The 22900-nt window shown below is 47.5% G+C and overlaps 1 protein-coding gene across 1 annotated transcript in view; it reads right to left on the bottom strand.

The window, feature by feature from the left end:
* Positions 1-1111: 1111 nt before the first annotated feature.
* The window catches only part of LOC311323703 (transient receptor potential cation channel subfamily M member 5-like), a 29121-nt gene continuing 7332 nt past the window's right edge, over positions 1112-22900 (bottom strand). Inside the window, exons 6-25 of the mRNA XM_084455999.1 lie at positions 22518-22620; positions 21822-21943; positions 18970-19257; positions 18270-18371; positions 16307-16435; positions 13408-13537; positions 12572-12717; positions 11738-11850; positions 10041-10163; positions 9677-9723; positions 9353-9579; positions 8141-8256; positions 6230-6362; positions 5353-5527; positions 4760-4925; positions 3695-3876; positions 3274-3406; positions 2985-3057; positions 2353-2443; positions 1112-2135 (exon numbers count right to left, since the gene is read on the bottom strand). Of these exons, the coding sequence (XP_084312125.1) occupies positions 2098-2135; positions 2353-2443; positions 2985-3057; positions 3274-3406; positions 3695-3876; positions 4760-4925; positions 5353-5527; positions 6230-6362; positions 8141-8256; positions 9353-9579; positions 9677-9723; positions 10041-10163; positions 11738-11850; positions 12572-12717; positions 13408-13537; positions 16307-16435; positions 18270-18371; positions 18970-19257; positions 21822-21943; positions 22518-22620 (2637 nt within the window). The 3' untranslated portion in view covers positions 1112-2097. The remainder of the gene's footprint in view (positions 2136-2352; positions 2444-2984; positions 3058-3273; positions 3407-3694; positions 3877-4759; positions 4926-5352; positions 5528-6229; positions 6363-8140; positions 8257-9352; positions 9580-9676; positions 9724-10040; positions 10164-11737; positions 11851-12571; positions 12718-13407; positions 13538-16306; positions 16436-18269; positions 18372-18969; positions 19258-21821; positions 21944-22517; positions 22621-22900) is intronic.

Consider the following 22900-nt stretch of genomic DNA (forward strand, 5'->3'; position numbering starts at 1 on the left):
ACCAGGCTAGAGACTAAGGGTGACCAGGCTAGAGACTAAGGGTGACCGAGCCTCGGACCAGGCTAAAGACTAAGGGTGACCAGGCTAGAGACTAAGGGTGACCAGGCTAGAGACTAAGGGTGACCAGGCTAGAGACTAAGGGTGACCAGGCTAGAGACTAAGGGTGACCAGGCTAGAGACTAAGGGTGACCAGGCTAGAGACTAAGGGTGACCAGGCTAGAGACTAAGGGTGACCAGGCTAGAGACTAAGGGTGACCAGGCTAGAGACTAAGAGTGACCAGGCTAGAGACTAAGGGTGACCAGGCTAGAGACTAAGGGTGACCAGGCTAGAGACTAAGAGTGACCAGGCTAGAGACTAAGAGTGACCGAGCCTTTGGGGCGACGGCCCCTAGGCTCTGGAATGCTCTACCCCAGGACCTGAGAGCCTCAACTTCTGAGAACTCTTTTTAAAAACTCTTGCAGACCCACCTGTTCAGACAGGCCTTTGGTGATCTGTAGCCCAACTACTGACCCCCCCCCCCTCCACATGTTGCCATGATTTTTTTCTATGTTGATTTTGGAGCTGCCTACTGTATGTGAACTGTATGTTTATTTTAATTCCCCACTGTAAAGCACTCTGTGCACTCGTGCTGAGAAGAGCGCTCTATAAATAAAGTTTTACTTACTTACTTACACTTACACTCTCTTGAACCCGTTTTGGCCCAGGGCCCACTTACACTCTCTTGAACCCGTTTTGGCCCAGGGCCCTGTGGAATCACCCCTAACCTGATAAAGCAGTCTGTCCATGTCTACAGTATGTCAGCATTGCATCACAGCACGTGCTTTCCTTTCAATGTGCAGGTACCAGATCCACTGTTACATCACTACTAGGGTTGTCAAATCAAAACAACTAATTAATTACATGATCTGTAATTAATCTAATTAATCGAATGTCATTTTTCTCATATTAATCGCATATGAAAAGCCCCCAAATGAAGATATTTCAATTAAAATACATTACATTATTGTGGCAGACGAGTAAAGCATTGAATATACATTACAAAAGGTGGCTTTAGAAGTCAATGTGTTGTTTTATTAAATTATTATTAGCAATATCTTGTTATGTGCAAGGTTATCAATCAATCTGAGCAACATACTGTATTCAACTTGAGCCAATACGTCCGTGGATTTTCTAAACTATTGTGCCTCTTGATGGCAGCTTGTACAGTAGCAGCACTGGAGGACAGAATCTGCAACACTTCCATTAAAGGAACCCCGAGGAGTTTATTTTTGGTTACGAAACAGTCTCATTTTAATGTGGGTGAATCTACATTACCCACACTTGTTTATGTGTCCATTTTCGACAAATGTCGTTTCTTGTATGTAGTTTATTTTTAGATTGTTATTTCGTATGATTACTGCGGTCCATCAGGACCAAAACCTCTGAATTTGACTCATGTAAGATGACGATGTGCCTTTAATAGCCTTCATCCCCAATGCAGTGTTAAAGACAGTGGTCATAACAAATGAATATGTTGGTCGATTATTAAACCAACTAACAAGATGTACGTACAGCAACCGTAAACTCTTTGACCATAAGTTGGTCAGGTAATGCACCAAAACACGTTCTAGCGATGACAGTTCTAGTTTAACAGTGTAAACTAACATCGGAAACAAGCAGCCACCAAAAGATAAAACACATAGAAATACAATAGTTGCATAACTTTAAGCGCAAGCGACAGTTATCTTTGAGAACATTCTTGAAAATATTTGTAGGATAAATGTATCTCTAAAAACGGCATGTTATAAAATTGCAATGTTGTAAAACTCCCCCCACCCTGTTGAATAAAAAAACAAGATTGTACTTAAAAACAATAACATCAAACTATTACTCTATTGCATTGCTACCATTTCACAATGTTCCAGTGCTGGTCCCCTGGGGACACGTGACCGTGTACTGTAACACACCATAAACAACCATACACAGCCATGGCGGCCATTTAAAAAGAGTAGTAGTACGTCAGGATGTACTTCTGTGTAATCAGCCATAGAGAAGCAGAAAGAGCACCGGGGAGCTTCCCTTCCAGAGACCCTGGGCAGCAGCTAACAAAGACAGGATCAGGGGGGGGAGGAGGAGGGCTCTGGAGAGAGAGAGACTGAGGGAGAGAGAGAGAGGGGGAAAATTAGGTTGAGGGCCTTTGGTGTTGATTGGCCACAGACCAAATCGGACATTGTGTAAGCAGGTCAAAACAAACACCTACACAATACACGACAAACACAGAAAACAAGCTCCTGGTTACGTAATGTTGGTGATTTACTATGTATACACTGTGTGTTGCCAACTCTGAGTAAAAGACGGAGAACCGGAGGTACCTCGTGTAGGCGGGGGCCGAGTGGGTTTGACCAAAGTGCTCTGAGAGAGGGTCTCCACTACCCAGCCGAGCGCAGCCGAGCAGTACTCCATCTGGACACAAGAGGGCGCCACGGTTGGTTAGGATCACACATGGACAGTTAGAGCAGACCATCCTAGCAGGCCATAATCATCAATAGTGGTTGGAAGATCATTTTAGGAGGATAACCAACATGACCTGGACCCAGAGTATATGGTGTAACATGGTTATACCACTCTACAGTATATGGTGTAACATGGTTATACCACTCTACAGTATATGGTGTAACATGATTATAACACAGGAAGTATATGGTGTAACATGGTTATACCACTCTACAGTATATGGTGTAACATGGTTATACCACTCTACAGTATATGGTGTAACATGGTTATACCACTCTACAGTATATGGTGTAACATGATTATAACACAGGAAGTATATGGTGTAACATGGTTATACCACTCTACAGTATATGGTGTAACATGGTTATAACACAGGAAGTATATGGTGTAACATGGTTATAACACAGGAAGTATATGGTGTAACATGGTTATAACACAGGAAGTATATGGTGTAACATGGTTATAACACAGGAAGTATGTTGAGTCTGACCTCTGATTCTAGAGCTCTCAGTCTGCGATGGTAATTCTGAGTTCCAGCCATCTGCTTCAGAATGTTGTCCACCCTGTCAATGGCAATGTCATTTTATTTCTATAGCACCGCTCATACAAATCATACAAAAGGATACCCTGCCAACAACCAAAACAATATGTAAACAACAACAACAACAACACACGCATAAGATGTTTATCGCTTTATTCCTATGACTTCTTCATGGGTCTGTGATAGTGTCAACATTGAGATTATTAAAAAGGAAATGGAGAGAGTCAGATCCACTCACTTGACGGAGGTGCGTTTGAGCCTCTCCGAGTCGGTCCCTCGTTGGATCTTGCTCTGGGCTGTCAGGAAGTTCTCCTTCTGAATGGCCTCCCACGTCATTAGCCTGTTAGCCACTTTCCCCTTCAGCTCCAGTACTAGCAGGAGGGATACGTGTTAGCATGTTGGCTAACTAGCCTTTAGCTTAAGTACTAACAGGAGGGATATGTGTTAGCATGTTGGCTAACTTGCCTTTAGCTCAGTACTAACAGGAGGGATACGTTTTAGCATGTTGGCTAACTAGCCTTTATTTTCACCACTAACATGGGCAACGTGTTAGCAGGCTGGCTAAATAACCCGCACCTCCAGTCATCAACATGTTAGCACTTCCTGAATATCCAGATTCACTTCCATTAAATTGCAAATTTCACATGACAGCTTCTCACCAAAATGGCGGACCTTCACGGAGGGAACCTTGCGGATGTACCTCTTGATCAAGAGGTGCAAGTGGGAGAGGAGGATGAAGGGAGGGGCCAGGGAGGGGCGGGAGTGGTACTCCACGATCAGGTTGTAGCGCTGGAACTTCCAGTGAGTGTCGCTGCGCTCCTGGACCTTGGAGAAGGTGTAACTGGGAGGAGGGTGAGACAGGGGGAGAGAGAGGGTGAGACAGGGGGAGAGAGAGAGAGAGGGTGAGACAGGGGTAGAGAGAAGGTGAGACGGGGAGAGAGAGGGTGAGACAGGGGGAGAGAGAGGGTAAGACAGGGGTAGAGAGAAGGTGAGACGGGGGGGAGAGAGAGGGTGAGACAGGGGGAGAAAGGGGGTGAGACAGGGGATGAGAGGGGGGGGACAGGGTGAGAGAGAGGGGGTGAGACAGGGTGAGAGAGAGGAGGTGAGAGGGGGAGAGAGAGGGGAGAGAGGGGGTGAGACAAGTCGAGAGGGAGGGGGTGAGACAGGGGCAGAGAGAGGGGAAGAGAGAGGGGGTAAGACAAGTCGAGAGGGAGGGGGTGAGACAGGGGGAGAGAGAGGGGAAGAGAGAGGGGGTGAGACAAGTCGAGAGGGAGGGGGTGAGACGGGGGGAGAGACAGATGATAAAACATGATGTGTGTGAGACAACGGCGAGACAGAGACCCAATGGGGAAGAGAGAGAGAGAGAGAGGGTGAGACAGGGGGAGAGAGAGAGAGAGAGGGTGAGACAGGGGGAGAGAGAGAGAGAGAGAGGGTGAGACAGGGGTAGAGAGAAGGTGAGACAGGGGAAAAGAGAGAGAGAGGGTGAGACAGGGGTAGAGAGAAGGTGAGACAGGGGGAGAGAGAGGGTGAGACAGGGTGAGAGAGAGGGGGAGAGAGGAGGTGAGACAAGGGGAGAGAGGGGGGGTGAGACAGGGAGAGAGAGAGGAGGTGAGACGGGGAGAGAGAGGTGATGAGACGGGGTGAGAGAGGGGAAGAGACAAGTGAGAGAGATAGAAATACAGAGAGAGAGAGAGAGAGAGAGAACACAGTCTCTCTGTTAATACCTGAACATGGCGATGAGCAGGTTAATGAGCAGGATGTTGGTGACCAGCAGGTAGATGACCAGTAGAATGACCACCAGCCAATTATGATACAGACTCCTACAAGGCTCCGCCCCCTCGTCGATCAAGGTCACGTTGTCTGTACATGCCATGTCCCACTGCTTCCCCACTACAACGCGGAAAAATAAAATAATAATAAAATTAAAAAACAAAATATTAACTGATATATATGAAATATAAATATTAACTGATTAAATAAAATATTAACTGATTTGGACAGATTACCATCTCCTACCATCTATTAACAGATTACCATCTACTAAACGGTAAATGGACTGCATTTATGTGGCGCTTTTATCCAAAGCACTTTACAATAATGGCCGCTCATTCACCCATTCACACACACATTCACACACCAATGACGGCAGCTGCCATGCAAGGTGCTAGGCTGCTCATTGGGAACAATTTAGGGTTCAGTGTCTTGACCAAGGACACTACAACATGTCAGGAGGAGCCAGGATTCGAACCGCCAACCCTGCGATCATTGGACGACCCGCTCCACCTCCTGAGCCACAGCCGCCCTATTAACAGATTACCATCGACTTCCTCTACTGGGATTTGTCCGAATATGTGCAGGTACGGTCTGTAGAAGATCCGCCGGAAAATCCATTCAGGGCGGGGATCATACGAGTAAAGCAGCGCCTGATTGGCTACCCCGTACGCCATCAGCCACACCACCAGGAAGAAGAGGAAGAAAAAGATGTCTTTCATCTGAGCAGAAGAAAAATGAATTAGCATCACATTTTATTCCTGGCCTGTATTAACATGCAATGTTAGTTACATTGCATGTTTTACATTGCATCAGTAGTTGTTGGCTAATTGCTAACAGGTAAACGATGTAAGCTAACGTTAGTGTGTCTATCGGCTATGTAGACCCCATGCTAGTTCCTTTATGTTAGAATAGAGTATAAACACTCTGTCATTATTTAGTTATTTCCGTTTGTATGCTAGCCCATACGATGGTGTGTGTGTATGCTAGCCCATACGATGGTGTGTGTGTATGCTAGCCCATACGATGGTGTGTGTGTATGCTAGCCCATACGATGGTGTGTGTGTATGCTAGCCCATACGATGGTGTGTGTGTATGCTAGCCCATACGATGGTGTGTTGTTAGCCTCCTGTAATAGTGGCCTCTTAGTTCCCAATGTTAGAGCGCCATCTTGTGGTACAAAGTGACACTGTTAATCAAATTTCTATTATTTTCTTTCCTCTTAGACCACACACAACAAGATGTAACTAAGGTCAGGTGTGCACTGTTATAATAAATAACCGAAGCAGGATTCAGTGGTCCATCTCCTTCCTTGTGTCCTGACCGGCACCCCTAAGACACCACTACACCTAATCAGCAGTCAACTCCAACTCCATTTCAGTAGTTATACACAGATTTAACAGATTTCACTGCCAAGTTCTCACCATCTTGCCAACGATGATGATCTTTGGTCCCATCTGCTTGTTTATGGCAAAGATGTGAATGAGGCGCAGAGTGAAGACCATGTAGTCAACACACAGGAACGCCCGTCCACTCTGGTAGGACCACTCAAACATCCTGACACACACACACACACACACACACACACACACACACACACACACACACACACACACACAGTTAACACCATGTACCATGTAGTCAACACACAGGAACGCCCGTCCACTCTGGTAGGACCACTCAAACATCCTGACACACACACACACACACACACACACACACACACACAGTTAACACCATGTACCTGTAGTCAACACACAGGAACGCCCGTCCACTCTGGTAGGACCACTCAAACATCCTGACACACACACACACACACACACACACACACACACACACAGTTAACACCATGTACCTGTAGTCAACACACAGGAACGCCCGTCCACTCTGGTAGGACCACTCAAACATCCTGACACACACACACACACACACACACACACACACACACACACACACACAGTTAACACCATGTACCTGTAGTCAACACACAGGAACGCCCGTCCACTCTGGTAGGACCACTCAAACATCCTGACACACACACACACACACACACACACACAGTTAACACCATGTACCTGTAGTCAACACACAGGAACGCCCGTCCACTCTGGTAGGACCACTCAAACATCCTGACACACACACACACACACACACACACACACACACACACACACACACACACAGTTAACACCATGTACCATGTAGTCAACACACAGGAACGCCCGTCCACTCTGGTAGGACCACTCAAACATCCTGACACACACACACACACACACACACACACACACACACACACACACACACACAGTTAACACCATGTACCTGTAGTCAACACACAGGAATGCCCGTCCACACTGGTAGGACCACTCAAACATCCTGACACACACACACACACACACACACAGTTAACACCATGTACCTGTAGTCAACACACAGGAACGCCCGTCCACTCTGGTAGGACCACTCAAACATCCTGACACACACACACACACACACACACACACACACACACACACACACACACACACACACACAGTTAACACCATGTACTGTACCTGTAGTCAACACACTGTCCACACTGGTAGGAACACTCAAACATCCTGACACACACACGCACACACACACACACATAGCACACACAGTTAACACCATGTAGTCAACACACAGGAACGCTGGTAGGACCACTCAAACATCCTGACACACACACACACACACACACACACACACACACACACACACAGTAAACACGCATGGAAGACTGTATATCTGTTGAGTTGTACTTCTTCCGAAGAGAAGAGTCCTACAGAACTCCTGTTACAACTGCAACAGCACCCCCCAGTGGTAGAAAAAAACGTTTACCTATTTAATGGTGGGAAAAACAGGAAAAAACCTTTCCTAAGCTGGAGGCACATCTGAGGATTTCGACCCTCGGGCAGGAAGCTCCTGTCTCCGTGCTCTCGCGTCACGACAGTCAGCTGTGCGTCACAACAGTCAGCTGTGCGTCACGACAGTCAGCTGTGAGTCACTACAGTCAGCTGTGAGTCACTACAGTCAGGTATGAGTCACTACAGTCAGCTGTGCCTCACTACAGTCAGCTGTGCCTCACTACAGTCAGCTGTGCCTCACTACAGTCAGCTGTGCCTCACTACAGTCAGCTGTGCCTCACTACAGTCAGCTGTGCCTCACTACAGTCGGCTGTGCCTCACTACAGTCAGCTGTGCCTCACTACAGTCAGCTGTGCCTCACTACAGTCAGCTGTGCCTCACTACAGTCAGCTGTGCCTCACTACAGTCAGCTGTGCAGTCCTGACTGACCAGGAACAGCTTGCTGCCCACCTGCAGCACAAGCCGATGACAAACAGCATAATGGCGATGAGGTCAAACTTGTTCCAGACGTCCTGGATGTACAGTCTCAGACGCTGGCGCCACAACTTGTTACCCACAAAGCAGGTCTGCAAGAGAGAGAGAGAGAGAGAGAGAGAGAGAGAGAGAGAGAGAGAGAGAGAGAGAGAGAGAGAGAGACAGAGAGAGAGAGAGAGAGAGAGAGAGAGACAGAGAGAGAGGAGAGACAGAGAGAGAGAAAGAGAGAGAGAGAGAGAGACAGAGAGAGAGAGAGAGAGAGAGAGAGAGAGAGAGAGACAGAGAGAGAGAGAGAGAGAGAGAGAGAGAGAGAGAGAGAGAGAGAGAGAGACAGAGAGAGTATAGTATTAGTATTTTTGCCCATTATGTTTGCAATCTCACGGCCCACTTTTCTTCCCACAGGCTGAGCAGGAGACAGAGCAGGATGGAGGAGGAGGAGGAGGAGGAGGAGGATGACCATGACCTCCCCACCCAGGGTGGGAAGGGGAGAGCCAATAAGAGGAGGAAGCTCACCCTCCCCAAGTCAATTGGTAAGCTACAAGACACTATGTTCATTTATCTATATCGTTGTGTGTCCTTGTGTTTGTGGAGGAACGTGATGCAATTTTAAAACGTAATCACATTTTTGCAATGTTTCTTCACAGAGGACTACCTAGAGGACTGCCGCTCTTTCCTAGTAGGAAGGAGCGGTAAAACACGGCCCCTCCCCCCCACCCGCCCGCTCCTGCTCCGGCCTCGCTGAGTTTCAAAGCCCCAGTCTTCATTATGTCACCCCTCACTCCAATCCACTATGTGGTCAGGGTCAGGGTTAGGCTAGTCCCAACGCCAGACCTAGAGATGTAACGGTATCAAAATTTCACATCACGATTACAGTGACCAAATTATTTCGGTTATCAGTATTATCACGGTACTGTTAAAACGTGCTGAAAATGTTCAAAAACTACTGATACACACTCTGAAATTATTTCACCAGTTTTATATTGAAAACCATCATTAAAATAATGCATCTGCTAGCTTTGGTTGATGCTGGACAGTATGTACAGTGAGTTTTTCAAAGCATGGTTATCAAACAAGGTTGTAGTGATCATTTTATCGTGATGAATTTAATCAAGTTTTATCACGGTGTATCATTATACCGGTTATTGTTACATCCCTAGCGAGACCCATGAGTGATTTAGCTCTGCCCACCTGTCGTATCTCCTCACACACGATGGAGAACACCCAGAAGTATAGCAGGAGCTCGGAGGGGGCGGGGCCGCGGGGGGGCGCCGGCCTGAAGTCCACCAGCAGCACATAGGCGAACAGGAGCAGGAAGAGGAAGTACATGAGCACGTTGCCCAGGAAGGAGGTGACCGGCGCGAACCAGAACTGACTCCACCTGGACACCAGGAAGGGCCGCCTAGGCGCGGGCGTGACTGAGGAGGAGAGAGAAAGAGACACGTATTGAGAGAATGAGAGACGCGAGTCCCAGGTGCTCATGGTCAGCGGAGGAAGTCAGGGGTCAGGACCCACCCAGGACCGCTGGTTGGGGGCTAGCGGGCTCTTGTGGGTCAGCGTCACTGGAATGACAAGATGATGACATCACAACCCTTCACTCTAACAAGTCAGCACATCACCACACTAAGAGGCTATGATGTTGAATGAGGGCGCATGTTATGTAAATAGACAAACGAAAACTAATACACACATCAACAAACACACATGCACAAGCGCACGTACACAGTCAGGCAGGCAGACAGACAGGTAGAGACAGGCAGACAGACAGATAGACAGGCAGACAGATAGACAGGCAGGTAGACAGACAGATAGACAGGCAGGCAGACAGACAGGTAGGCAGCCAGACAGACACAGAGAGAGAGAGTGTAAGGGGTGTTACGTGGGTTTGATATCAGAGAAGGAGAAGATAGTCTCTCCATAGTTGCTGTGATGGTGACAGTCTCCCCCTGGTGTCACAGCATAAGTCTTCCCCAGCTCATCCTGTTGCTGGTCCTCCTTCTCCCTGTGAAAGTAGGTTCCTCTGCATCATGAGGTTCCTCCGAACCAAAACACACCAAATATACCAAGATTCAACATTCCTTTTATTTGTCACATGTAATATACGGTGTACAGTCACAGTGAAATGTTGCTGCTGGCTCCAAGATTATGCTACAGATACACTCTAATACTCAATTTCCAAACTCTCTATACTCCAATTTCCATGGTAGGTAATGATAACAATTGAAAAGCCACCTTGAAAGAGACACTTAAAAAGAGACTTTTCACAGAAGAAGAATGTCACCAAAACACGCTTAGAGTGACAGCGTCTACTAGACAGATCTCAAACAGGAAGGATGGTCTCAGAGTGACAGCGTCTACTAGACAGATCTCAAACAGGGAGGATGGTCTCAGAGTGACAGCGTCTACTAGACAGATCTCAGACAGGGAGGATGGTCTCAGAGTGACAGCGTCTACTAGACAGATCTCAAACAGGAAGGATGGTCTCAGAGTGACAGGGTCTACTAGACAGATCTCAAACAGGAAGGATGGTCTCAGAGTGACAGGGTCTACTAGACAGATCTCAGACAGGGAGGATGGTCTCAGAGTGACAGGGTCTACTAGACAGATCTCAGACAGGGAGGATGGTCTCAGAGTGACAGGGTCTACTAGACAGATCTCAAACAGGAAGGATGGTCTCAGAGTGACAGGGTCTACTAGACAGATCTCAGACAGGAAGGATGGTCTCAGAGTGACAGGGTCTACTAGACAGATCTCAAACAGGGAGGATGGTCTCAGAGTGACAGGATCTACTAGACAGATCTCAAACAGGAAGGATGGTCTCAGAGTGACAGCGTCTACTAGACAGATCTCAAACAGGGAGGATGGTCTCAGAGTGACAGGGTCTACTAGACAGATCTCAGACAGGGAGGATGGTCTCAGAGTGACAGGGTCTACTAGACAGATCTCAGACAGGGAGGATGGTCTCAGAGTGACAGCGTCTACTAGACAGATCTCAGACAGGGAGGATGGTCTCAGAGTGACAGCGTCTACTAGACAGATCTCAAACAGGAAGGATGGTCTCAGAGTGACAGGGTCTACTAGACAGATCTCAGACAGGAAGGATGGTCTCAGAGTGACAGCGTCTACTAGACAGATCTCAGACAGGGAGGATGGTCTCAGAGTGACAGGATGCTGGTGCAGGTGCTGAGTGGACACCGGCACACGTCCCCTTATTATAACCATGCTGCCCGGAGCTGCCCTAGCTGACCCAAGACAACCAGACAGTAGGGGGGGGGGCAGAAATGACCATGGGGATAAGGGTCAGGGTTTCTGGGGGGTCAGGGTTAGTGGGGGGTCAGGGTTACTGGGGGGTCAGGGTTACTGGGGGGTCAGGGTTACTGGGAGGTCAGGGTCATGGGGGGTCAGGGTTAGTGGGGGGTCAGGGTTAGTGGGGGGTCAGGGTTAGTGGGGGGTCAGGGTCATGGGGGGTCAGGGTTCCTGGGGGGTTAGGGTCATGGGGGTCAGGGTTCCTGGGGGGTTAGGGTCATGGGGGTCAGGGTTCCTGGGGGGTTAGGGTCATGGGGGGTCAGGGCTGACCTGAAGGAGATGAGCTGTGTGTAGATGAGAGGGGGGCAGAAGAAGGCGAGCAGCAGCCTCCACACCTCCGTGCTCCTCTGCATGTCTCCCCACCAGATCTGGGACAGCAGGGCCTGAGAACAACCAATCACAGATCAGCACACACTCTCATCCAATCACAGCTCAGCACACACCTTCATCCAATCACAGCTCAGCACACACCTTCATCCAATCACAGCTCAGCACACACCTTCATCCAATCACAGCTCAGCACACACCTTCATCCAACAACCACATCACCGCACAGCACACACCTTCATCCAATCACAGCTCAGCACACACCTTCATCCAATCACAGCTCAGCACACACCTTCATCCAATCACAGCTCAGCACACACCTTCATCCAACAACCACATCACTGCACAGCACACACCTTCATCCAATCACAGCTCAGCACACACCTTCATCCAATCACAGCTCAGCACACACCTTCATCCAATCACAGCTCAGCACACACCTTCATCCAACGCAACAACAATAACTGCATTAGGTAGGAAGTCAGTGTGCTGTCCTACTAGCCAGAACTCACAGTGCATCTCCAAACAACACTTCTGTTTGTTTTTGCATTCATATTTGTGGAGTTGATCCACTATATATTCATAAATACACAGTTATTTACAGATGTCGATATCGTCATATTGACACTGAAAACACATACAACTGTACTGTGACTGAAAAAGAGGCATGGCTTGGCCAGGCCACACACACATAGACACACACGCACACACACACACATGCACACACACACACACACACACACACACACACACACACACACACACACACACACTCACCTGTACTCCTCCGTGGCTGAAGAAGAGGCGTGCGTCGGCGGCCATGCCCATCTGCAGGCTGGTGGTCCCGCCCCACACAGGGGACTTCCTGATCAGCAGCCTGAACGAGCGGCTCTCACTGCTCTGATAACACTTACTGAACACATCTACACACACACACACACACACACACACACACACACACACACACACACAAGGGACACTCACTGCTCTGGTAACACTTACTGAACACATCTACACACACACACATTTACATATATATATTTACACACATATATACATAAACACACACACACACACACATTTACATATATATATTTACACACACACATATACATAAACACACACACACATTTACATATATATATTTACACACACACACATACATAAACACACACACACACATTTACATATATATATTTACACACACACATATACATAAACACACACACACAAGGGACTCTCACTGCTCTGGTAGCACTTACTGAACACATCTACACACACACACACACACATATATTTACATATATATATACACATATACATACACACACACATTTACATACAGTATATACACACACTCAGACTTACTGAACACATCTACACACACACACACACACATATTCACATACATATATATATACACACACACATATACATACACACACGAGGGACTCTCACTGCTCTGGTAGCAACTACAGAACACATCTACACACACAAATATATATACAGTATGCATACACATATACACATACACATATACATACACACACACACACACGATATCTGGCCATAACATATGGAGATGAACGTCAGTGTCCCTGATGTTGTCTCACCGTGGGCCAGGTCCTCGAACCTCTGGGCTAGCTCCTTCATGGACAGCTTGGTCTCCGTCTCCGACTCCAGCTTGGACAGGTCCCTCAGGATCTTACACCCGCTCAGAGCACTGATTACACACTCCCCGGTCTGAGAGAGAGAGAGAGGGAGAGAGAGAGAGAGAGAGAGAGAGAGAGAGGGAGAGAGAGAGAGAGAGAGAGGGAGAGAGAGAGAGAGATGAGACAGAGCAAGAGGGAGAGAGGGAGTGAGAGAGAGAGACAGAGAGAGAGACAGAGAGAGAGAGTGAGAGAGAGAGAGGAGACAGAGCAAGAGAGAGAGAGAGAAGAGAGAGAGAGAGAGGAGACAGAGCAAGAGGGAGTGAGAGAGAGAGAGAGAGGGATTGCTGCCGCGGTAACAAATGCATCAGCAGCAAGAAACATGAGCTCCTGAACAATCAACTTTTTTGTAAATTTAATTTCTAACCCTCCCCTGATAGAGAAGAGTCCTGAGACTGACCTCTGACCCTCCCCTGATAGAGAAGAGTCCTGAGACTGACCTCTGACCCTCCCCTGATAGAGAAGAGTCCTGAGACTGACCTCTGACCCTCCCCTGATAGAGAAGAGTCCTGAGGCTGACCTCTGACCCTCCCCTGATAGAGAAGAGTCCTGAGACTGACCTCTAACCCTCCCCTGATAGAGAAGAGTCCTGAGACTGACCTCTAACCCTCCCCTGATAGAGAAGAGTCCTGAGACTGACCTCTGACCCTCCCCTGATAGAGAAGAGTCCTGAGACTGACCTCTGACCCTCCCCTGATAGAGAAGAGTCCTGAGACTGACCTCTGACCCTCCCCTGATAGAGAAGAGTCCTGAGACTGACCTCTGACCCTCCCCTGATAGAGAAGAGTCCTGAGACTGACCTCTGACCCTCCCCTGATAGAGAAGAGTCCTGAGACTGACCTCTGACCCTCCCCTGATAGAGAAGAGTCCTGAGGCTGACCTCTGACCCTCCCCTGCCTCAGGACAGCCCCCACACAATCTGGCCCAACCAAATTATCACCAAACAAAAAGAAAACTATATAACTTATTGGAAAAATGCCACCAAAACAGAGTAAATTAGAATGCCATTTGGCCCTAAATCAAGATATCTGACTACTGTTACTGATCCAAAACTGAGGAAGACCTTGACTAGGTACAGACTCAGTGAACACAGCCTGGCCATAGAAACAGGCCGTCACAGACAGACCTGGCTACCCAGGGAGGACAGGCTATGTTCTCTTTGTCATCAGGGAGATATTGAGACAGAATCTCACTTCTTACTATACTGTGAGAAATATAAAGATTTGAGAGAGATTTTCTTCAGTAAAATAAATAATATGTGTCCTGAGTTTATTAATCTCCCTGATCCCCAGAAACAGCCATACCTATGTGGAGAGAAAAATCAATGTGCAATATAAGTCGCAAAATATGTTGACGGTTGTCATACATTAAGAGAAGCTAGTTTCTGATCTGTAAAACTTAAATAATAATAATAATAATGAATTGTATTTATATTATTATTATTATTATTACCAGCACCCCATGTATACAACAACGCAGCTGTTAATCTCCCCTCAACTCACACTATGCCTTTACTCCTCTACTCCAGGGGGGCCATTCTTTCTTTTGTTTGTTTGTTTGTTTTAATGTATATTTACATTGATTTCATATTATTGTTATATTATTGATATATAATGTAACATGTTCTTTTAGAATGTCCAATTTCTGAATAGTAATTATATAAGAAGTATATTTATATGTAAATATAAGTAGTAGGTTTCAGACTGATTTATATGTATATGTTGTAATTCCATTGTACAGTACACATACATTCACATACATTTTTAGTCTAGGTACACATACACACACGTAATTGCATACACATAACTACTGTGACGGCCCTCTGGCCCTCTATGGGTAACCCTGTGTTTGTTTTCCAATCAGGACAATTCTGGACAGCTGCCCGGTTATCCTGTGTGGCCATAAAGGGCGCTTCAGGCCACACGCTTGCGTGCTCCACCAGCACCATTATTCTGACTTTGTTTGGTTTGGTTTAAAGACACCATACAACACCCTCTTCACCATACATTTCACTGCATACACTCACCTACATGCCTGATACACTGATTTGCATACCCCATTAGATTATTGTTTAGTTTTCAGTTCTATACTTTATTCTTTTAAATTCTTGATTATTTTACTTATATTCGGTGTGTGTCTCCCTTTTTGTTATGGCCATGAGCCTGGTCGTAACACTACTGATACTCACTCCGCAGGGCTGGGTCTGGGTATGGGAGCTGAACACGCAGCAACCAAGACCACTCACTGTCAGAGACAACACCTTCACCTTCATATTCACCTTTTAGCTTATACTTTTTCTTTCCTTTATTTAATTATTAATTTTTCTTTTCTTGAGTTAATTATATTTATTTATTTATTATTTATGTATAAGACTTTGCTTTGGCAATAATGAACCTTCTTTCATGCCAATAAAGCTCATTGAATTGAATTGAGAGAGAGAGAGAGAGAGAGGGGAGACAGAGAGAGGAGAGAGAGAGAGAGAGACAGAGAGACAGAGAGAGAGAGACAGAGAGAGAGGGGAGACAGAGCAAGAGAGAGAGAGAGGGAGTGAGAGAGAGAGAGGAGACAGAGCAAGAGGGAGAGAGAGGCAGGTTAGATAAAGTGTCAGGGTCTTGGGTGAGAATAGGAGGGATCACATGAACCATAACCATAGATAGATAGATAGATAGATAGATAGATAGATAGATAGATAGATAGATAGATAGATAGATAGACAGACAGACAGACAGACAGATAGATAGATAAGTAGAGACCTGGAAGTGACTCACCATCTCCCAGAAGTAGAGACCATGAAGTGACTCACCATCTCCCAGAAGTAGAGGGCCATGTGTCTGCGGTTCTGCAGCAGGGCCCAGATGAAGAGGGAGTCCCAGGGGTAGAGGCAGCGCTGGAGACGGTACTCACAGTCCCCCGACAGCAGCCTGCACACCCGCTGAACACACAACCAGGGACCACATTACTACACAGCTGAACACCCGCTGAACACACAACCAGGGACCTGAACATTACTACACAGCCTGAACACCCGCTGAACACACAACCAGGGACCTGAACATTACTACACAGCCTGAACACCCGCTGAACACACAACCAGGGACCTGAACATTACTACACAGCTGAACACACAACCAGGGAGCAGAACATTACTACACAGCTGAGCACACAACCAGGGACCTGAACATTACTACACAGCCTGCACACCCGCTGAACACACAACCAGGGACCACAACATTACTACACAGCCTGAACACACAACCAGGGACCAGCAGAACATTACTACACAGCCTGAACACACAACCAGGGACCAGAACATTACTACACAGCCTGAACACACAACCAGGGACCAGAACATTACTACACAGCCTGCACACCCGCTGAACACACAACCAGGGACCACAACATTACTACACAGCCTGCACACCCGCTGAACACACAACCAGGGACCTGAGCATTACTACACAGCTGAACACCCGCTGAACACACAACCAGGGAGCAGAACATTACTACACAGCCTGAACACACAACCAGGGACCAGAACATTACTACACACTACCTTCATATTACAGCTGTCTGAGACAATATTACTGTTCATTACATCTCTGTCCCAGGAGGGCGATTCTGATAAAGCTTAAAAACACAAACACTATAAACGCACTAGAAAACTCACAACGCTATACACAAACAAGTAAACGATCAACACATCAACCAAGCTCATGAGTAAACAAGTAAACAATCGACACATCAACCAAGCTCATGAGTAAACAAGTAAACAATCAACACATCAACCAAGCTCATGAGTAAACAAGTAAACAATCGACACATCAACCAATCTCATGAGTAGAAAAGAAAAGTGCACGTAGTAGTGTTCTAAAGACATGGACTATAATTAAAGGACAGGTTCGGAATGCAGCATTATAAGCCATGTTATAAGGTTATTTACGATCATATACAACGGCCAATATAAACATTTTGTCAAACGGTGCACTCTCGAGATATAGCCGGTCATATTATATCCATTGTTTTGTATTGACAACAAAGCCAGAGATGTTTAGATTCATTCGCGTCCCATATTTGTTTTGACCAACAAACACTTCTACCCAACACTATCAATGAAATACCAGCTGCAAAGCAATCCTAGGCTTCTCCACTTGTTGTTGTTGATGTTGTTGTGTAGACCTGTGACCCGGAAGCGGCTCTTCTTCTACGATAGCCTCCAAACTCAGTCAAGACCTCCCAAAGCTCAAGTGGAAGTTTACAAACGTATGTACTGCGAGTGAAAATAGTTCTATGCTAAATGATAAATAAAACCCAATCGGAAGCATACTTTGTGGCGATTTTTTACTCAGAACATCAAAGGACACCAGTGACCAGGGAGTTTCCTGTCTTTGAAAATGAGTTTATGGTGTTTTTGAGGGATTTTGAGCACCACTTGACGAAACTTCAACAAAATCGTCCGTTGTATATGATCGTAAATATCCTGGCTTATAATGCTAAATTCCGAACCTGTCCTTCAATGGTTAATCGCAGCAATCAGGCCTTGAGAGATGAAGGATCCCATGACCTCCTGCTGTGTCAGAGCACACAGTCAACCCTGTGTGATGAGGTGCACCTCTTAAAGACAGAGTCAACCCTGTGTGATGAGGTGCACCTCTTAAAGACAGAGTCAACCCTACATCCATAACATGTCTGCTGTTTCTTCTCCAAGTCCGGAGAAGCCCAAACATGTCAACAAAGATAGAAAATGTGTGATGTTTGGATGGATGTACCTTGAAGGCCTTCCTTTTGGAGGTGACGCCCTCCAGGCCCAGCGGACCGTAGTAGAACGGCCGACTGACGTCTCCCATCAGGTCCTCCAGCACCCCGGACACCTGGGAGGAGGACAGGAGGGAGGAGGGGAGGAGGGGGAGGGAGGGAGGGAGGGGAGGGGCAGGAGGAGGGAGGGAGGAGAGGGGGAGGAGGAGGGAGGAGAGGAGGAGGGAAGGAGGGAGGGGAGGTGGAGGGAGGGAAGGTGGAGGGAGGGGAGGAGGAGGGAGGGAGGAGAGGAGGAGGGAGGGAGGGAAGGAGAGGGGGAGGAGGAGGGAGGGAAGGAGGAGGGAGGGGAGGAGAGGGGGAGGAGGAGGGAGGGAGGAGAGGGGGAGGAGGACGGAGAAGAGGAGGGAGGGAGGGAGGGGAGGTGGAGGGAGGGGAGGAGAGGGGGAGGTGGAGGGAGGGGAGGAGAGGGGGAGGTGGAGTGAGGGAGGAGAAGAGGAGGGAGGGAGGGAGGGAGGGAAGGAGGCGGGAGGGAGGAGAGGGGGAGGAGGAAGGAGGGAGGGGAGGAGGAGGGAGAAGATGTAGGAGTTAACACCAATGGGAGAATGTACTGTATATTTGCACATTGTTTTATCCATGCATCTCCATGCATTCTTGTGTCTCAATCCCTACAGTACCATTCCCCTGGCTGACCTCCCTGACCCTCGACCCCGTCACCTCAAACAGGCTGAACTGCTTCCCCGGGCCTGCGTTTTGCTTGGTGGTGGAGAGTTCCAGCAGGTTGGCCTGCGAGTGGGCCGAGGCCGCGGTCACATGCCGCACCCCTAGGTGGCGCTGCAGCAGGGTGTAGGCCAGGGTGCCGTCGGCCACCGAGCTGTATAGCTCCTCCAGGCGGCCGTACGTCAGGTACTCCAGGATGTTGAAGCCGCTCTCCGCAAAGAGACGCACAAACTGGGGCTTATCGTTCACCAGCGCGTCTGTCATTGAGTCCTCCAGGTCCTCATACTGAAAGACAGAAGGCAAGGTCAAAGGTAGGGCTGTAACGATTATTACATAATCGTCAAACCGTGATTATTTTTTCTGACCGTGATTGTTTTTTGTAACCGCGGTTATGAAAAAAATCTTTAAGATAAATAAATAAATTATTAAATCAAAATCTGTTGCAGAGTTAATATGGTAGCAACCCTAGTTCAATGGAATTGTTCAACTTGTTGGCACTTGTCCTATACGTTCACAGCAACTAATGACAAGAGACACTGTATTAAAGAAGTAAAGAAGCACTGATGCATTGTCCACTTCATGTGCTATTTGTATACTCCAAATTTAATTTCATCTTAGTTTTTCAATGCTTTTTTTTATTGAGGAGGATATATGTTCTATGTGAATGTTAACATTCATGATATTAAAGAGGCGTGGTTTTAAACCACAGGTTTACTTTATAGGCTGAGTACTTAGTGTTATTAGGCTAAAAATGAGTCAGAACCCGGAACCCACCCACCCTCCCTCCCTCACTCACTCACTCACTCACTCACTCACTCACTCACTCACTCACTCACTCACTCACTCACTCACTCACTCACTCACTCACTCACTCACTCCCTCTGTGTCTGTCTTTCTCTCTCTCTCTCTCTCTCTCTCTCTCTCTCAAACACACACACTCTCACTCAAATCATGTGGACATGATCATCAGTGCCAGGGCCGGCCCGTGGCATAGGCGAAGTAGGCGGCCGCCTAGAGTGCCAGATCGGCAAGGGGTCCTAGTGGTGTGATGGGAGCCCCCCCCCCCCCCCCCCCCCCCGGGTCAACAACTCTGACAATTATTGTAATAACTGCAATTTTTTTCTGACAATTAATCGTTAAGCAAAATTCATAATCGTTACAGCCCTAGTCAAAGGTTAGAGGTTGTTACTGTTGTTTATAAACCGTTGTTATTAATACGTTGTCATGGGGATTCTGACTCAGCAGAGGCTCCGGACAGACGGGTCATAATATCTCATCTCAAAATCATATTTATAAATGCTTGTATTTACAACTGTTTGTTTTTAATTTCTATGTATTAAAATGTATGTATTGTATTTTATTGTACTGTGTGTTTGTATGTTTGGGGACTGCCGATGCAAATGAGCTAATAGCTAAATCCGGCATATTTACATGTGTGTTCATATATAGAGCTCTCTGTGTATGTGAACGTGTCCATTAATGTGCATTGTCCCGACGAAATATACAAATAAAGTAAAGTAAATCTCCCCAGATCCCCCTGGGCTGTTAGCGAAGCGTAGCCTAGTGTAGCCACACCTGTTACACCTCCACACTCCGTTTACGCTGTGTCAGCGCTGGAGGAAGGTCTAGCTGGACTCATTACCGTTACAGCACGGTATTGTTTCGTGATTGAATAATAATTAACCTAGGAATAATAATAATAATAATAATAATAATACAAATAAATTAATTTTATTAAGCGCATTTCTAAAACTCAAAGCGCTGTACATAAAAAGGATCATAAAATATGATTAAAATAGAAAGAAAGAAAAAAGTCAGTAAACCAATTGTATTAGCAAAACAATGAATAGCATCTCACAGAAAACACAAACATTTGATATTATGTGCTTAGATGCATTAATAGATGAACTGAAGGAGCAGGCCTACAGAAATTATAGACTGAAAACGAAGCTCGGGCCGTAGCTCCCGGATTCCTGAGTCGCCGCAAATGAAGGGAAATGTCGGCTATGCGTTTATCGACCAAATAAAGAGTGTGTTTTGCATGTGCACATGCACGATTTTTCGCGCACGCGCTTCACTTCAAAGTGAGCCCCCCCAAAAGCCATGGTATAGTTCGCACACTGCAAGGGGGTTGAAGACCCAGTGGGGATGACTTTATGGGACTATACCCCCCAAACCTGCACATGTTCATCCTTTCACTCCAACCTTTACCCCTTGCCTTATAGGTCAGATCCTGTCCCAACCCCAACCCATATTCTAACCCCAACCCACACTAGGGACTGGAAGAAGGACACCAAAACCCACCTGCCAATCTCCACTGCACAAGTAGAGTAGTGGTGAGAGCATTGGACTCCCACCCAGGAGACTAGGGTTCAGGACCCGGTGGGGATGACTATCATCAGTGTAACTGCTTTAGCCACTGACCGCTACCATTAATGTTATGGAAGCTGCTGCTAGTTGTTGTGAGCTCATGAGCTACCTGGCTATCCCGCTCTTATTGTGCTGGATTAGCATTGGAAGCATTGGAACTGATCTGTCCAGGCGACAAGACCGATCCTTATTTATCAGACATTATTTCATGTCATTTTAATTCACAGCTATTTCAGTGGCATGACTAGCTTCCGCCCTACCAGTCCTGAACAGAAACAAGCCAGCCTCGCACATAAACCAGGCTGAACCTGGCCTGGTTCTATACTAGTCTCTCTCCCGCTACCAGCACCTCTCTGAGTCTCTCTATACCAGCACCTCTCTGAGTTCACATTCCCTGTGTGTTTTCTTCTTTTCCTGAGGCTTCTCCCCCAAAACATCTCAGACACACCGGTCACACCTTCCAGACACACCGGTCACACCTTCCACTGCAGGTCTCCGTTGAACAGCTCGCTCTTGGCGATGTCCACTCTGTTCCAGGTGACCGCTAGCTTCAGCTCCTCGGAGTAGGGGCTGGAATCACTGGACAAGCGCTGCTTACTGGCTGACTCACACACACACACACACAAACACACACACACACAATATTTTTATTAATTTTTTTAAATTTTGTATATGTTGCCACCATCAACATACTGGTCCTATCCCCGCTAGAGTGGCCCACAGCACAAGAGGCAGGAAGTCTCACCACTCTAATCACTAATCCTGCATGGCCTGATGCCCACACCCTAGTGACCAGACCAAGCACAGCACTGACCAGACCAGACCCAGCACAGCGCTGACCAGACCCAGACCCAGCACAGCGCTGACCAGACCAGACCAGACCCAGCACAGCACTGACCAGACCAGACCCAGCACAGCGCTGACCAGACCCAGACCCAGCACAGCGCTGACCAGACCAGACCAGACCCAGCACAGCGTTGTCCAGACCAGACCCAGCACAGCGCTGACCAGACCAGATCCAGCACAGCGCTGACCAGACCAGACCCAGCACAGCGCTGACCAGACCAGACCAGACCCAGCACAGCACAGCGTTGACCAGACCAGACCCAGCACAGCGCTGACAGACCAGACCCAGCACAGCGCTGACCAGACCAGACCCAGACCCAGATAGTCACCTCCCACCAGCGCTCTCAGCAGGACCGTGTCGAAGTCGTCCGGCCCCTCCTGCTCCCCGTGGTAGAGTGAGATGAGATGGCGGTGATGGTGCACGCTCAGAGCCTGGGGGGGGGAGAGACGTAGAGGGAGAGGGAGGGAGAGATAGAGAGAGAGACGGAGAGGGGGGGAGGGAGAGATAGAGAGAAAGGGAGAGGGGGGGGAGAGATAGAGAGAGATGGAGGGGGGGGGAGATAGAGAGACGTAGAGGGAGAGGGGGGAGATAGAGAGAGAGACGTAGAGGGAGAGGGGGGGGATAGAGAGAGATGTAGAGGGATAGAGAGAGAGATGTAGAGGGAGAGGGGGGGAGATAGAGAGAGAGATGGAGGGGGGGGAGATAGAGAGA

Source organism: Borostomias antarcticus (assembly GCF_949987555.1).
Source record: "Borostomias antarcticus genome assembly, chromosome: 22".
Classification (NCBI taxonomy): domain Eukaryota; kingdom Metazoa; phylum Chordata; class Actinopteri; order Stomiiformes; family Stomiidae; genus Borostomias; species Borostomias antarcticus.